This window comes from Dermacentor albipictus, chromosome 1 (genome assembly GCF_038994185.2).
Source record: "Dermacentor albipictus isolate Rhodes 1998 colony chromosome 1, USDA_Dalb.pri_finalv2, whole genome shotgun sequence".
In the NCBI taxonomy this organism is placed as follows: domain Eukaryota; kingdom Metazoa; phylum Arthropoda; class Arachnida; order Ixodida; family Ixodidae; genus Dermacentor; species Dermacentor albipictus.
In genome coordinates, this window is record NC_091821.1 from 67,930,094 (window position 1) to 67,944,607 (window position 14,514).

At 40.9% G+C, this 14,514-nt stretch overlaps 1 protein-coding gene and 1 long non-coding RNA gene across 13 annotated transcripts in view; one reads left to right on the top strand and one right to left on the bottom strand.

Moving 5' to 3' along the window:
- The window catches only part of LOC135906706 (protein lin-54 homolog), a 99,217-nt gene extending 96,389 nt beyond the window's left edge, over window positions 1–2,828 (top strand). For all 11 annotated transcript variants that reach the window (XM_065438276.1, XM_065438278.1, XM_065438281.1 and 8 more), the window contains one exon: window positions 920–2,828. In XM_065438276.1, the coding sequence (XP_065294348.1) occupies window positions 920–1,205 (286 nt within the window). In that variant the 3' untranslated portion in view covers window positions 1,206–2,828. The remainder of the gene's footprint in view (window positions 1–919) is intronic.
- LOC135906712 (uncharacterized) lies at window positions 976–13,892 on the bottom strand. Of its 2 annotated transcripts, XR_010565811.2 has the most exons (4): window positions 13,181–13,892; window positions 10,679–10,700; window positions 8,617–8,675; window positions 976–1,113 (listed from the first exon to the last, which is right to left on the bottom strand). It is a non-coding gene; the product is annotated as an uncharacterized lncRNA (long non-coding RNA). The 2 variants fall into 2 exon arrangements; XR_010565812.2 differs by lacking the exon at window positions 10,679–10,700.
- Window positions 13,893–14,514: the final 622 nt, after the last annotated feature.

The following is a 14,514-nucleotide window of genomic DNA, read 5'->3' on the forward strand; positions in this document are numbered from 1 at the left end:
TGGTTCAGGACCTCTTTAAGCAATGGAACTGCCAGGAACAAGAAATTTCTGAAGCCTTCTTAAATAATAGGAGGAGGTGCATATTTATATTTGACTGACCATTTATATTCCTCTTGCAATTTTTGTGCTTTGTCATGGCAACAGCGTGCAATGTAAGGCCTGCCTGGCACTTTAAGTCCGTACCATTTTTGCCATCAAGCGCACACTTTAGCCTGTCAAGTTTTCAATTCCAAAGTTTTTAGTGACAAATGATCATGCTCTACTGATATAATTAGTTACAAGTCAGGTAAAGCATTTTGTTAAGAATGTATAGCTGTCAGAACATAATATTTAATGTGAAAAAATGTGAACTCAAGTTTCATGCAGACCTTCTCTAGTTGGGTTTTATGTTTGTTGAACAACGCTGGTTTACTGGGACATTCCTCATTAAACTGTAACCTAAGCCCTCCTAATCGAGCATGCAGTAAATATTAACGGAGAGGTTATGTCTCCTTGCCCAACGTCCTCCTAACTGGTACTTTTCTAGTTTTCTTTTTTGTTGTGAAGTATTATGGTAACTATTCAACAGCTATCATAATACCTCACATCACAATTTAGGTTTCATATTAAGCTTCAAGTCTGGTTTTGAAATATCAAAACGAAGGTGTCGTACCATAGAATTTCATTGTGTAATACAGCACACCAAGGTACAAAAACTAAAAAGAAAGAAACAATGGGACTTTTTCATACTTGCTGCTCTTTGTGCTGTATTACAAAATAAATTTACAACTCGCATGACTTTGTTTTAATTGCTTTGTCCTTATGCAGCTTCACAAACAGCCCCATTTTGATTGATTGGCTTCTTGTGCAGTCAACATGAGGCTGAAAATGAAGTGTTATTGCATGCGTTCACTCTGCAAACTTTCATACTTGTCTGCAGGCTGCCGTTTGCATTCATCACCCAGGAAGTTGTGGAAGCCACCTGCCAGTGCCTGCTTGCACGTGCGGATGAGGCCGAGCGTCTCAAGAGGCCCTTTGCCGAAATGGAGCGCTCGGTATTGGAGGAGTTTGGCCGCTGCCTGGAGGCCATCATTGACAGTGCGCACAGGACCAAGGGCAAACCAACTGGTGACACTGCAGAAAAGAAGACCACACCTGCCAGCTTACCCCCAGAGCGTGCTGCTTCACGCAGAACTAAGACAGCCCGGCGCATGCTCAACCTTTAATCTGCCTCCTCTGTCTTCTGTGCGACGCCAACGAGGAGCCTCACAGCACCGGGGGAAGTGAACTTGAGGACTCATTGGGTGTTGTGAAGCTGTGTGGTGCAGCTTGCTAAGCGAAGGCATCTCCAAGACACCAGCTGTTGTAGAATTGCCAATTTTCTTCTTTTTTTTTTTCATCCTCTCCTGTTTTCTGTGAGTGCTGCTTGGTGGACGTGGTTGTGTGCAACGCTGATGCAAGTTGATCAATAGTGTGAAAATTTTTTCATCTGATACATGAATGGTAACTGTTCAGAGCACACTGGCTCCTTTGCTGCATGACCAGTGCACATGGTTGGTTGTTCATGACACAGAGTGTGAAGTTGGTTTGTGTTTGAGAAATTTGCCCTCCCCCCCACCTTTTTTTTTAAACATTTTTGGCAGGCACACCACGTGTGCAAACCACATTTTTGGTGTGGACATAGTTCGTCTTGAAAGTGGACAAAAGCAAACACTTATTGCACTGCCTTAGTGTGTGGCTATGTGTGCCTTTGTGTCTGTTTTAGCTGTTTGTGCAGGTAGCATGAGCAACTTTTCAGTTTTCTCAAGCTTTGACATTATTGCTGTTTGTAAATATAAACAACACCTCATCATTTAAGTTATGCTATGTACTAGTCAGCATCTTTATGCATATTCACTGGAATTCCTGTTTTATCCTTCTTTTGACTTTTGTTTTTCATGAAATTTCCGTAATGTGCTGTGTGGGTCATGGCATTCTTTACTTTTTGTTCACTTCTGTTTCATGCTTTTACTGTTTAACAGCTGTGCTTGCTCATTGAGAAAGGCAAAGTGGCTCTCTTAATCTGGTTGCTTCTGGCATTTGTTGTGTTATTCATCTATTCTTTGATCTTTTTAGTGCCGTTTCCTCACAAACATTGTGTGTGTGCTATGCGTGATGGTGGTGGTTACAGTTATGGAGGTAAAAGATGTGTGAAGTTGTACAGTGTGTAAATATATGTAATGAGCTCCTACCTTTATTTCAAAAAACACATGCTGATTTAAATATGCATTGTAATTACATGCACTGTCTGGACAGTTTCTGAAAAAAATTAGCTTGATTGGAAGCCTCTGTGATGCACAGGGACTGCAGTATGTTCACTATGAGCTAACTGCTATTTGTGAATTACTTTGCTGAAAGCAATCTAATAGAAGTGCTATTGCCTTTCATACTTCCTGGCAATTTTCATGCATCTTGACTATGTGGTTTCCTAAAGTGTGCATGAGGCAAAACTAACAAACCGGCATGATTTGGCAGTCATTAGTGGCATTAAGAGGTTAATTGAAGACATTGATGCTATTTATAAAATCAAAACATTGAAGGGGGACTTTCAGTGTGTTGTTCAAAGGTGTCATTATTTACATACTGCTCATCATGCAACATTGTTATTATATATGACTGGACTTTTATTGTTTTTATGTGCAGTTCGAATGACTGAAAATGAATGGATTCTTCTTTCTTCCTGTCATAACGAAGTTATTGAATGCCCTAAGGCACTGTTTGTGAATGCATTGTCACCAGTGTGAACAGTACATTGATATCATGCTCATGGAGCTGGAGTATTTGGTTGAATTAAAAGGACTTTAAGTTTACCATTTGCCTAGAACTTGATTCTTTGTCTCCATACATATAAGTGCTTGTTGCCCGTGTATATTCCTTGAATGGATGGAAAGATTTCCGTTATTTTCATCGAGTACTTCAAGTTTCTGTGAACATGGTTCACATATTGTAGTTTGTGTTCAGTGCGTCGATGGAATGATCCAAACCAGGGAGAAAGGACATGTCCTGTAATGGTACATTGATTATCATAGCCACGTTTTCTCACCTACCTTGGTGATGGCAATCTGCATTTTCAGTGCAGATGTGGAATAAAATAAGTGGACTATGGAAAAAGCACTTGGGTTTTGTATCCATTTCTGTTTATCCATTTGTGGGTTGTCTTGCTCTATGCGTAGGGCAGAGACAAAGGAATGAAGGCCTACAGTAAAAATGGGAATTGATACTGCCTTCTGAAAAGCTAGAGAACTTTGATGCTGTCATATAGTGTGACCATTCCCTGCTATCCCATGCTTTTTTTCCTTTCCTTGATTTTTGTGCCTGCTGTTCGGTCAAGAAACCTTTCATGCCATTAACATAAGCTGCTGGAGCTGTTCGCTGGTGCTTATGTACATGGTCAAACTCACAGCTGTGTCACCATGCAATGTTCAATACCTTCCTAAAATTTTTGCTTTACTTATAGTGCTATATGTGCCATATACCGAGTGTCCCACGTAACTTGAGCCGAACTTTAAAAATATGTACATGCCACATTGCTGTATAGAACCAATGTAATGTTGTTTGCCGTCACTTGGAGACACTCAGATTATTTTTTTGCATTCTGCCTAATTACATAATCAGTGTTAATCAACTTCTCAAATATTGTAAATAGATAAAAAGTTTCAATGAGAAAATTGTAGAGCAACATGAACGACTCTCGATACAGCTTTCTGTTGCTCAATATGTGCTAGATAAAAGTGTCTTTCCAAGCATGAGAGAAGACACTTTTCATCTGATTATAATACTTAAGAAGTTGATTCGTTAAGATTAATGTAATTAGGCAAAATGCAAAAAATAATCTATCTCCAAGTGATGGCAAATAACAGTACCTTGGTTCTGTCCAGCTACGTGGCATTTGCATATTTTAAAAGTTTTTCTCAAGTTAGATGGCACACCCCTATATATACATGGAGGCATTTTGGAATGCAGTGTACGTTCATGTTTATAAAGCTTTTTTTTTTTTTTGAAGTACTGGGCAGTGTTTTGTCTGCATAACAGGGATTTCAAGGCACAGTTGTCATATTTATTTCTGTGTACAGCCCCTCACAATAAATGTTTTTAAGTTCCAATAACCTGCTTTGGTGACTAGCTTCTCAGCATCATGGCTGACTAGTAGGTGAATCATGAATTTTTTTTTCTGCATTGCATTTGTCACAGCACAGCTTGGGAGATGGTGAATGTTGAAACAGTTGTGTATGATGGGAAAATGAGTAAATCTCTGTGCCCCCTAAGAAAGACAGAGTACAGGCCACCTTGAAACTTAAAAATGGTTGTGCGCTATCTTTTCAGGCAAGTAATCCTTTATTTGGCCGATTTATTTTCTGCAAGTGCAGTCTGCTGCAGCAGCGCCTCCTCTATTTTTTTTTTTTTCAATGCCAGCCAAATGCGGCTGATCCTATCGTCCTTTGCTACTCTCCCCCGTAGGCTAGCGTTTGCGCCTACATTACAGTGGGGGGGGGGTGTACCATCTGGGTGGCACCTCGTGACAGAAGTCCGAGGAACACCAACAGACGTGCGATGACCTGATAGATGCAGGGACAGAGCGCCTACCGCTTCTCTATCAGAAAGGCAGCGGTGCGTGCTCAGACGTATGCGTGACGCAAGAAGTCGTACCAGTTGTACCATCTGAGTAGCGTCACATTGCAGCAACTCGCTGAACTAAGTCACACGAACGGCTCCCATGCTGAAGCAAGAACTTGTACTGGCACTGAAAAAATAGAGGAGGCGATGTCTGCAGTAACTGAGGTATATTACGTGGGTGTGTATTGCAGCATGCCGGCAAGGTTGCGAGTGGCTCAACGAGATTGTTTAGCTCCATTTGCAGGTGCAGCATGCTTGTGTGGTCAGTGCTTGAGTGTATGCAGGCTTGTCGGCTGGAACTTTATTAACACATCCAACAGCAGTTCACCTAATTTTCTGCCTGTTGCAGTTGCCTGTCAGGAAACCTGCATCAAGCTAGCTTGTTGTCACATACTTGAAACATTTACCAAGTTAGCAGTTTCAGAGGTACAGAATTTAAAAATGAACTATTATAGTTCCTCAGTAGCACTCACTTCTGTAAAACTTTTCTGTAACAATGCAGCTACAGCACAAATGAACTGAGCTTTTTGTTACTGTCCAGGCAGTTATGGATGTGCTGAACTGCTGTTTTAGGAAGGAACAGCGCCAACTAAGACGATCACGAGAGGGAGAACGACACAGGGCAAGCGCCAACGTCATCTATCTTTATTCACCGAAAAAATCAGCAAATATAAGGAAAATCACAGACATGCACACAATGACTTTAATGCATCATCTGCCAAACCGTTCTAGATAGGACATTTTGCTTTTGACGGGGGTCACGGAAGTATCACTAACACAGTTTTTTCCTCTTTTCTTTATATGGAATGCTTTCAAAAGCTCGCATGCTTTTGTTTCCCTGCTTCTGCCAAGAATCTTAATTTCCCCAAACCACGGTTCACACTTCTTGCAGTACTGGCATTGTTTTTGTGGTGAATGTTCTGCCGCTCGGTCACACACAGTGCAAGTTGCACAATGTTGCGAAAGATGCACACCTCCTTCTTTCAGCGACCGCACATGTTAGCTGCACGGTCATTCACGCATCTACCCGTTTGGCCCACGTAGGTTTTCCCGCAGGTCAAGGGTATTTCATATACCGCACCAGTGCAGTCCAAAAAACTGTAATCGCCCCTGCAAGGGTAGTTCATGCGTGAATACCAACCACCGTCCCTCCTCTTTAAAACTGTCTAGGACAGTGCTTACACCATCTGTGTAAGTCAACACGTTCAGTTTAAAAACTATTAAAAAATCGTCAACATACCTGAACACTTTTAGTACACCCTTTCCTGTTAAAATTGGCTCCAAGGCGCTGTCAATACAGGTTAAGAAAATGTTGGCAAGCACTGGGGCTACGCAGGATCGAGTACAAATCCCTTGTCTTTGCCCATAAAACTTGTTCTCAAAAGAGAGAAACGTCACATCAAGGTAAAATTCTCTATTAACATGCCAGAGAAGTTTTGGAACTCTACTGCACCGTTAAATTCTATAGCATCTCTGACAGAACTAAATAAGGCATGCAGGGGCAATTACAGTTTTTTAGACATTAACATTACCTTGGGTAAAGATCATGTATGTTGGCAGTACGCACCTCGAGCACAAAAGGAGCCTCTTCCTTACGCGTCGGTGCATTCAAAAACTAAAACGTTCCATTGCTAAACTTTGTCTTGAGTCTGCCCTCGTGAAATCGTATCACCATGCAATGCGTGCGAGCTTTGACAAGCAAGTTGATAGGTTGGTTTCAGCGGGGTTCCCAAGCACAGTTATCACAGCAGTGGCTGAAGCGATCTAGCAAAAAATCAAAGGTGCCATGGTCAAGAAACCGTGCGCACAAGAAAAACTAGCTGCGAAGCCGGAAGTGGTTCCGTATGTACATAGGATAGCCCACAATATGAAAAAGGTGGCAAACAGACACGGCGTCACAGTCGTGTTTTCGGCTCCTCGAAAACAAGCACAGCTCTGCGCCCGCGTCGCGAGCAAGGGTACGAGGAGCAGCTGCAACAAAAATCATGGCAAGCAGTTTTTAAAGTGCTGCACCGGTGTGGTATATGAAATACCTTTGACCTGCGGGAAAACCTATGTGGGCCAAACGGGTAGATGCATGAACGACCGTGCAGCTGAACATGTGCGGTCGCTGAAAGAAGGAGGTGCGCATCTTTCGAAACATTGTGCAACTTGCACTGCGTGTGACCGAGCGGCAGAACATTCACCACGAAAACAATGCCAGTACTGCAAGAAGTGTGAACCGCGGTTTGGGAAGATAAAGATTCTTGGCGGAAGCAGAGAAACAAAGGCACATGAGGTTTCGGAAGCATTCCATATAAAGAAAAGAGGAAAAAACTGTGTTAGTGATACTTTCGTGACCCTCTTCAAAAGCGAAATGTCCTATCTAGAACAGTTTGGCAGATGATGCATTAAAGTCATTGTGCGCATGTCTGTGGTTTTCCTTATATTTGCTGATTTTTTCGGTGAATAAAGATAGATGAAGTTGGCACTTGTCCTGTCTCGTTCTCCCTCTCGTGATCGTCTCAGTTGGCGCTGTTCCTTCCTAAATCAAGTATGCACCATCTAGCCCAAATGAATGTTGTCTTGAACTGCTGTGATTCAGCAGGGTGATTCCGCTATTAGATCTGCTTGTTTTTGCTAATGCTGAGGTGCTGTAAGGTCGTTAGGGGTGTGCAAATGTTCTAAACTTCTGAATAACGAATTGAACAGTGTCCTATTTGATTTGGCCTTTGAATCGAATAGTCACTATTTGTAAATGCAAATATATTTAATACATTTTGAATAATTCAAAACGTCAACGGCACCCAATTAAATAAAAGATTGGAGCAAAAGAATGATAAATTTTCACCCCCACGGGCATAGTATAGACATAAAACATGAGAACTTCCGTAGTGAAGCAGTTTACATCACTTAGGTAGCCATACTTTGCAGGCCGTACAGCAATCATTCACATTTTCTGAAGAGCACTGTGTGTGCGAAGAAACTACTTGTTTGCTCCTAATGCTCCATTTGTGCTTTTAATAAACAACACTTCATAATGTACTATGTAATAAAGAAACTTGCTAGCATTAAAAATACTGGGATATGAACATTGTTTTACATTAATTGAGATAACGGATATACATTACTCAAGAACTATTCAAAAAGTATGATATGTGATTTGCTTCTGGCACTCTTCGATTCATATTCGATTCAGTTTAAAAAAATCACTATTCACACACGCCTAAAGTTAATGCCAAGGGCAAAAAATTGCAGTTATCCTCAGTTAGCGTGAGCAAGCAAAACATATAGTTGACTTGTGTAGCAAAAATGGGCGCTAATCAAACTTGCATCTTCATGAGGAGATGCCTACCCTTGGTAGCACGTATGTGCAACTGTGGCCTGAAAACGCGACCTCTTACTGTTGGAGAAGTGAAAATGCACTCAAAGCATGTTGCCAAATGTGCTGTACCTGTACTCTCCAAACTAAATTATATACATTTCATCACCCAGATGTAGTTTAGCTGGGGGAATATGTGTAAGAAGCTCTCCTAGATCAACTTATTTATGAGCTGTGTAAATTGCAATTTTTAAAATTAAATTGAATATGAACTGAAGAGCAATGACAACAAATGAAATATGAATTGAATACTTCTTGAATACTAAGACAACTTCTTTCATTACAGTGGTTGGTTTCCGCAGCACTTCATATGAAACAGTCATAAATTTCAAAAGAAAAAGAAAAGTGGAAGGCTATGCACTGAAATAAAATCCTATACATCAGTGACTATAGAGTTTAGTTTGAGGTGTTCTTTTTTTCATTGTGTACGGAAGTAAGTTCTGATATAGGTAGCAGTGACTATACCAGGCGTTTCTGCGGAGTCTTTAACCACTTTTTAAAAATTGCCTGTGCCAGATAGCACAATTCTAATCCTTTATCTGGATTGTTCAAATAGGTGTATATTATGTGCACGGAAAATAAAAATGCTTAATCGTCTAATTAACCAAAACTTGCCAATTTACCTTTCAACTCATTTCTTCACAGCACATATTGCAATTTGACGTAATAGTTCTGCGGAAACCTGCAAGGTGGAGAGAAGTACTTAATAAAGGAAAAATCAGACATCCGCCTGTTCGTAATTTATTATTTGTGTGGGTGAGGGGGGGGGGGGAGCGAGGATCCGCAAGGTAGATCCACTTGGAACAAATTCTCAGATGAGTCCAGTTCTTATATATTAATTCCCAAAATATGCAAAGACATACATTGGCGATCCAGTTACTTTTGTGCTTCAATGCATAAAACAACATTTTATTAAAAACATGTAATAACAGTACATTTTTACCGCAAGTTTGATGGCACATATCTCGAAAATGGTGTTATCCACAGGTTTCTTTTCAAGTGGATATGCCTTGCAGTCTCACCGGCTGCTATTTGTAAATTGCAATGTGTGTCGTAAGGTAATTAGCTAGAAACTTAATTAGTGAAGCTTTGTTAATTAGTTGATTACACATTTCAGTTTATCATGCAAGTAATGTCAGTCTCTTCGAGAGGACCAGCTCAAGGACTAGAATTGTGCTATCTACCTCGGGAAATTCTTAAAATTCCTTAAAAAGTTCTCAGAAACACCTCGTATAGTACTTGGGATGCTATTTTGTGATTGCCTAAAATAAAAGTTGGGCATTGAAATTAAACAGATTGCTTAGCAAAATGGTAGGATCACAAACGAAGTGAGAGTACCAGAGTCGCATGGTCACAAGAAAGCTCTACGATAGAATGCAATAGATAACCTAAGCCCCCCTAACTATATCATAATAATTTCAGATAGTTGCTCTATGAGCATCGGTGTTGTGTGAGGATCAAGCAGCAACATTGCCAGAGATAATAATGTGCTCACAGTGGTATAAAAAGCTTGAGCTATGCATTAGATACAAATATAGTTCATGGATGGAAACAAGAAAAATGGACTCGCTATTTTGGCTTTTTCTTTTTCGAGTGCTTTCTCGGCGATGCTAATTATTTTAATACTATTCAATAAACATTCAGTGTTTCTAATCTCAACTATTAAATTTGAGAACCAAATCGAGTAGAAATATATTTGATTCGTTATCCAAAATTTTTAAATATCTGCACATCTCTACTTATTTATACTCTCTCACCAACATTACGTAGAGTAGTGAAAGCTACGGCGTAAGCCAAATTGGGTACGAGAACAAGAGGCAAAGTTTGTCCACCATCCACTGTTAATCATCTCATGCAGGACTCTGGTTAAAAGAAGGGAGATAGGTACACTAGCAGCACACAGTTGGTGATCCCTCCTTCTGCCTTTGAGCCATACCCTCAATCTTAATCCCCTGTTTGTTGAGGGGGCCCATTGCTTTCACTGTGCTGCATGGAGTTGGTGAGATAGTGTGTTGTGGTTCTATGAAGATGTCATATTACCAAACACTACATCATTTTGCTTTGCCTACAGGCTTGAAATGACTACCAGGCTGCAAGGCTGATGTGCTGCAGACCCCTGGTTATTTGGCAGCATCTTAGCACATGTGGTGGTGAGAAGAATGTGGATGAGGCAGTGCACTGCATTGGTGCAAAGTGTAAGGCAACTGCACTGTTTTCTCAGGATGTGTGTGTTTGTGAGTGCAGGCAGGTGGGGGGAATTGTGTGTATGTGTATAAGCCAAAATATAACACACAATACTGGTCCTGCAGGTATCACTTCAATAATTATTGGAGCCTTTCCTGTGGACAAGGCTCAGCGGGGGCATAGCAAGCGGTCAGCCAACCATGCTGAAGCTCTCCACCAAAATATCTTCAACCCTGCCTCATCTGTTTCCTCAAGATTTGTACGCATATAAGTTTTCTCCTTCCACCATTTGACCTCCCTAGAAAAGTTCTGGGTACAGCAATGACAAGGTCAACAGTTTGCTTCGAACATGTGAATGGCATACTGAAAACTCTTGAAATAGTATGCAAAAAATACCATATCAATACAGCATATAAAACTGCCAAATGGCACAAGCAACAGTGTACAATCACAAACAAAATAAAGGCTTTAGTGTGTACTGAGCAAGCAAAGATAACTTACAGCATTTGGGGCCCTCCAGCATCTGTGGAGCATGCATGGAGTTATGTTGATTAAATTTTTTGTTCTCTCTCTCTCTCTCTCTCTGGAAAAAACTAGCCTTGGAAATAATAAACGATGCTTGTAATATGGGGTGTCTTAAGAAAAGGCAGCCAACCCTCTGGCCCCCATCAAACCATCAAGGAGTGCCATCAGGTTCGCTGAGCCTCGATATGTACACACGAAGTGCACACATTTCAGAACATGTAGTTCTCCCTATAGTAACTCTCACTCACTTTCATCAGGACCCAACCAGGAAGGACCAGCAGAAAAAGACTCGGTACAATATCTAGATGTGCCAATATAAAACCCCATACAGTGGGCTAAAAATAAATCAAATTGTTGCAGTGCTTCTTCAGTAAGCACGCAGTTGAAAGGAAGAGCGGGGACTAAGGTCATATAATATAAAGCCACTGTTTGTGTTACACTCAGCAAGAAAGCAGACAACCAACACCAAGAACTGAAGTAAGAAAGGTTAAGTGGCACTAGCAGAGGTAGAGAGAAAAAAAATGAAAACTGAACTTTTGCAGTCTGGTCACTCAGAAGCATTCAGAAGTAAATATCAGCTTTAGGGCACTTATGTCAATCATGAAACATCATTCGGCAGGAGCATGTTTGCTTTGTCAATGTTCTGAAGTGTTCCATTCACCTTCCTTGAGGGTGATCTGAAACTATCTAACGTGGTACTCATGGCCATCCAAAGCTAAAGCATTTTACCTAATATTACAATTTTCTAGAAGCTAATATCCTGCACCCCCAATGAAAATGGAGTCAAGCTGTATATCCCCCCCCATTCCCTCACCTCTCTTAACAGACAAATCATGGTGCTGTCCCTGCTTGCAATAGAAAAATTGCATTTTCTTTTTTTTCAGGCAAAGAAATCATCTGCAGTTTTCACTGTTCATGCTAATTTCTTTTAGAGGAAGATGCAAGGTTGCATCTTTCTCCAAAAAATTTCAATTCCAGTGTTGCTGCATGAAAATTATGTTGAAACAGCATTTTCATGTGCAAAAAAAGGTGAATGCAAGGTAAAAGACAGTGAAAAAAGCCTTCTACTGCAATCATGGTACCTTGAGAAACTGCAAGCTTCATTGTGCTCGCAAAGTTGGTGATCCTTTCTCACCAAACAATTGCTTTCCCAACTAGCTCTCCCAAAATTGAGTAAAAAAATTGTTCCTTTGTCAGAGAATTACTTTTGAATGCATGGGACACCAATTAAATCCAGAAACTATGTTGAACTATGTTGTTCATCTGGCTTTGAATAGTATTGTCACAGAAGTCCAAAAGCAAGGTAGGTATTGCGTTACACAGGGTATGCCCTTAGGCTCTTAAGTGGAAAGAAGACCATTTGGGAGAAACTCAAGTTGAAATTATGCATACACATCTTTTTGAGCACTTGCTTTTTTTTTGCTTCCTGCACTAAGTAGTAGAGCATGTTGCATCTTTCTCGTTTTTATTGATTGCTTGCCTCACCTGATTTAATATACAACTAATGTTTTGGCTTATGTTAATGCTTTTAGAAGTCTAATACTGAACTGATATTTGTTTATAATGTTTGTGTAGACACTATCTGGCACCACAGCTAGTGCATGACACTGCCTATACATCTGTAATCTCTGCCTTAATTCTGACATTTTTGTGTTTTTTATTATGCTAATAATGCTGTGATAAGTACGCTTAGGCGCCACCCACTTCGTCTATGCTGGTGCAAGAAAAAGTGCGTACATTTGAACCAGAGCTAAAGCAAATGTGAAGTGTATGACTTAAAGGAGCGGGTATACCTAATTATAGGATTTATGGACAATGTGAAGGCATTGTAATTTGTTTTTAGAGTTGTGTTAGTAAGCAGAAATTATAGCTTTAAGAAAAGTAATGGTGGCGTTTCCATGTTTTCATGTCAACAGCCATGTGCAGTTTACATGTGTGTTATAAATGCAGGTTGATTCCTGCTACATGAGTATGCACCAGACCAAGAAAATGCACACTATTCATCATTAACTCTACTTATGCATGAAACAAAGTTTAGTGGGCCAGAACTGTCACATCTACATGCGTAGCCAAGATATACAGCAGTAGCGTTCGTGCTTCGTCAGAAATGTACGAGAGAGAGAAAGTGGACGCTAGACTAAAGATAAACGAATATATAAAAGGTCGAGAGCAACACAGCGTGAACTTGTGCTCAGAGCAAGCAATGCGTGCATCAGAGATAATGTATCGCTTTGCGCCCTGTTTCCGTGTGTTTGAGCGCGTCGATCAAATTGCCTTCAGTAATATACAAAGCGTTTCTCGAACACCCGTATCGACACGAGTGAGGTGTTCCGAAAAACTTTTGCTCCTTAACGAGGGCAATTAAACTGCAACTTGGCGACCTGTAATGCGATTTGCCCCTAGTTGAACGGTTTTACGAGGCGTTGCAACGGCGCCACTTTTGGTTGTACCGGCGCCGGCTCGCTGTATTCCACTCACTCGTGTTGTTCTTGTGGCTGGTTCAACAAAGTTGCTTCATTTGTCATAAGAATAACGTAAATCGACAGCAGAGTTCGTCGTAACATAAAACAAGTCATTAAAGCTTAAGCAAGCGTACTGAGTGGTAGATGCTTTACTGACACGCATCTTAAGGCGTAGCCTTTGTTCCGGCGTAGCACATCTGTTGCCGCAGGTGTTAAGAGAGACTTGCTTCTGCTTACGGCTGAGACAAAACGCGATGAGAGGTTAAGTAATGTAAAATTTTTGTGCGAAAAGTGTCGGCAGAGCACATTATAGGTCATTTTAGTCAGCAGGTAGTCCATCTCAAATATTGCCCACCGCTTTGCCTCGTACACGGTCCGAGTTATTTTGTGTTGAATGAACTCTTAACAAAGCCGTTTATTTAATGCATCATCTATCACGTGGTGATTCAATCTTGGGCGGGAAGCTGAATCGCAAAGTGGCTGTCTACTTCAGTCAACTCGTGCTTGAATATTCAATGTGTGTGCCTTCCCCGACTTCAAATGGCGGCGTGCTGCCTGCCAAATTACGCACTTTGAAAGTACTGTAGCACTACTGCGTTACGTACGCGGATGCGGCACATGGGACCCTGAAAACATAAGAATTTATCTCGTTGATACACTGCATGCGTTGATTTTCTTGTGTGCTACAAGTAACATGACGCGCCGGCCGGCGAGAAAACATATAAAAAGGTATACCAAGGCCACTTGTGTTGTCAAGCGCTGCTGATCGAGAACAAGCCTCCTCAACAAATACTAATAGCTATCGAGTTGCAATAATACTGGTACGATGGTTAGAAGAACATGCATGTAGAGAGACAAAGAATATTTCGAACGGGGCGATGTGCTCCCCCCTTAAAGAAGAAAAAAAAAGAAGATAAACTATCTACGGGCCGACAGCTGAACGCGGCCCACTTGATCGCACTGTACGCGCAGTACTGTGTTTATTCCATTTTCCACTCAAGGCGAAAGTGATGCGTTACACATCAAATGCCTTCACAGCAACATTTTTAGAATTTCAAACTTCATACGACTTTTCGTGCCCCTGTCAATGCCCGGCTTATCACAACATGGTTCACTGTGGTCTGGCAACTAATAAACCTGGTATTTCGAAAACTTTTATTACTGTCAGTTAAGTCCTAATTTTTTAATTTTCGTCGTTCATTCACCTTCATAATTCAAACCGATTTTTATGAGCGAATTTCAAACTGACTTTTCATGCCGCACATAAAAAACAAAAGAATAAAAAGACCGGGACGCCAAGTAATTGAACCAATGAGCGGCCTCGCTGATATCACGTGATGAGTTGGTATA